This window comes from Poecilia reticulata, linkage group LG5 (genome assembly GCF_000633615.1).
Source record: "Poecilia reticulata strain Guanapo linkage group LG5, Guppy_female_1.0+MT, whole genome shotgun sequence".
Lineage (NCBI taxonomy): Eukaryota > Metazoa > Chordata > Actinopteri > Cyprinodontiformes > Poeciliidae > Poecilia > Poecilia reticulata.
In genome coordinates this window covers 23,694,207-23,696,291 of record NC_024335.1, presented here as the reverse complement: position 1 = coordinate 23,696,291, position 2,085 = coordinate 23,694,207, and the positions used below count along the sequence as shown (strand labels likewise).

At 40.7% G+C, this 2,085-nt stretch overlaps 1 protein-coding gene across 1 annotated transcript in view; it reads left to right on the top strand.

The window, feature by feature from the left end:
• The window catches only part of LOC103465217 (caveolin-2-like), a 4,010-nt gene extending 2,723 nt beyond the window's left edge, over positions 1-1,287 (top strand). Inside the window, exons 2-3 of the mRNA XM_008409851.2 lie at positions 51-238; positions 435-1,287. Of these exons, the coding sequence (XP_008408073.1) occupies positions 51-238; positions 435-594 (348 nt within the window). The 3' untranslated portion in view covers positions 595-1,287. The remainder of the gene's footprint in view (positions 1-50; positions 239-434) is intronic.
• The last annotated feature ends 798 nt before the right edge of the window (positions 1,288-2,085 follow it).

Genomic DNA, 2,085 nt, shown 5'->3' with positions numbered 1-2,085 from the left:
TTTAATAACAGCATTTTAATAAAAATCCTTGCTTCTGCCTGTGCCTTAAGGTCATGTTTGAGGACGTGATTGCAGAGCCCCCTTCAGTGCGGAGCTTTGATAAAGTCTGGCTCTGGAGTCACGCCCTGTTCGAGGTGTCCAGACTGTGGGGCTACCGCTTCATCTCCCTGGTGCTGGTGGTGCCGGTGTCGCTGACCGCAGGGCTGCTCTTTGCTGTCCTCAGCTGCCTCCACATCTGGTAGGACCTGAAGCTCAGATACGAGGGTTACAAATACATGAAACCGAGCCGGACGAGCTGCTCGGCATACTTTTAACAAATAAAGGTCACTTTGTGAAGGTTGCAGCTGCGTTCTTTTCAATATGTTGTTTCTCCCTGGAGGGAACTTTACTTGAGAGTTAGCTTATGTTTTCTCCTCCCCTTTATGTCCTTCCAGGCTGATCATGCCCGGCGTGCAGCTTCTTCTCATCAATATGCAGTGGATCCAGACTGTGTGGGCCAGCATACTGAACATTTTTATCAGTCCTTTCTTTACCAGTTTTGGAAAATGTTGTGGTCAAATTATTATCCGCCTGGCGAGTGCTGATAACAGATAGAGTTAGTTATTTAGTCAGTGTGAGCAACTAAGCAGAAGGTTTGAAGAAAAGACAAGCAGTGAAGGATTGCTAACTATTTGCTGACAGGGACTTGTATCATTTGTTATTATTTTGTATTTTTATGCACCTGTCATGCTTTTTGGCATGCTGACACATTCATCAACTTTTCCATTTTGTAATGACAGTGATGTATGTGTATTCCAACGCCGCAAATACAAAATGAAAATCCACCGGAAGCACATTTTAATAAAAATTCATAATTTGCTAAATTGCTTGCACATAAACTGTGGTACTGTGGGGGTACTGTCAAGAAAAAAAAAAGTCTGTTATTTTGTTTTCAACAATCAACAGAATTAGATGAATAAAAGTATTTCTGACATAAAACAAATGTCGAAAGTTGTCTCTGTTTCTGTCTGTGGATCAAGTCAGGCGGATTTGAGGATTTGAAAATTGGATAGTTGGAAAAAAGAGATCTGAACCAATCCTACGCCTGTCTCACTCTGTAAAAATAGTTGTTCAACTTCATCACATGAAATAAAGCCATGTAAAAAAAAAAAGAAAAAAAAAGTCGATTGAATTCCTCTGAAATTCTCTGTCACACATTTAGACAAGCGAGTGTCATCTCCGCTCTAAAACAATCCCCTCACAAAAACACAATCTAGTTCAGCGGTTCTTAACCTTTTTTGAGGTACCGAACCCACCACTTTTATATGCCTATTCACTGAACCCTTATGTAGTGATAAATAAAATATGATTTTTTTCCTCCCCCAAATTCAAGACATAGGGGTGACCCAACTAGACTAGTTGGGTCTAGTCTAGTTGGGTCACACCTATGCTGGGTCACCCCATGGTCACTAAGTCTTCTTAAAAGGTAGAGTCTCTGAGTTCTTCAAAATATAGTCAGTGTTTTCAGCAAAGTTGAGCTGACTGTCCAGGAACGACCCAAGGTATTTAAAATTTGCCACAGTTTCAACAGGTTAAAACCCTGACTATATGAACACTAGCACTATTAATTCATTACACGATTCATACACAATATAGTTATAACAGAATGCCGAACCAGAAAGGAGCGAAAAGAGGACTAGAAACGTCCAAGTCCAGGCCTGCGTCTGAGACGGCTAACGAGGCTAATTAAGCTAACGCTACAACCGGTGTTACGTCAATCCGCGTTTCCCCATCAGATACGGTCCCCCTGCGTCTTCTTGCCGCTCCGCTCCGCTCCGCCCACGCGGCAAAATACGCGCGTGCTCGTGCTGAGCACTGAGAAAGCACGCGTGTAGGTAACTACGGACACCGTGAAAGCTCAAACAATATGTTTCGGCAAAGTTGTCACTTTCTTCACGTTTTAGCGGGAAACTAATAATAATAACAATAACAACAACAATAATAACAACAACAATAATAATAATAGTAATAATAAATAATAGTGATGATAAATACATAGATGTCACATATATATAATAATTATTATAAATGTATATATATATGTTT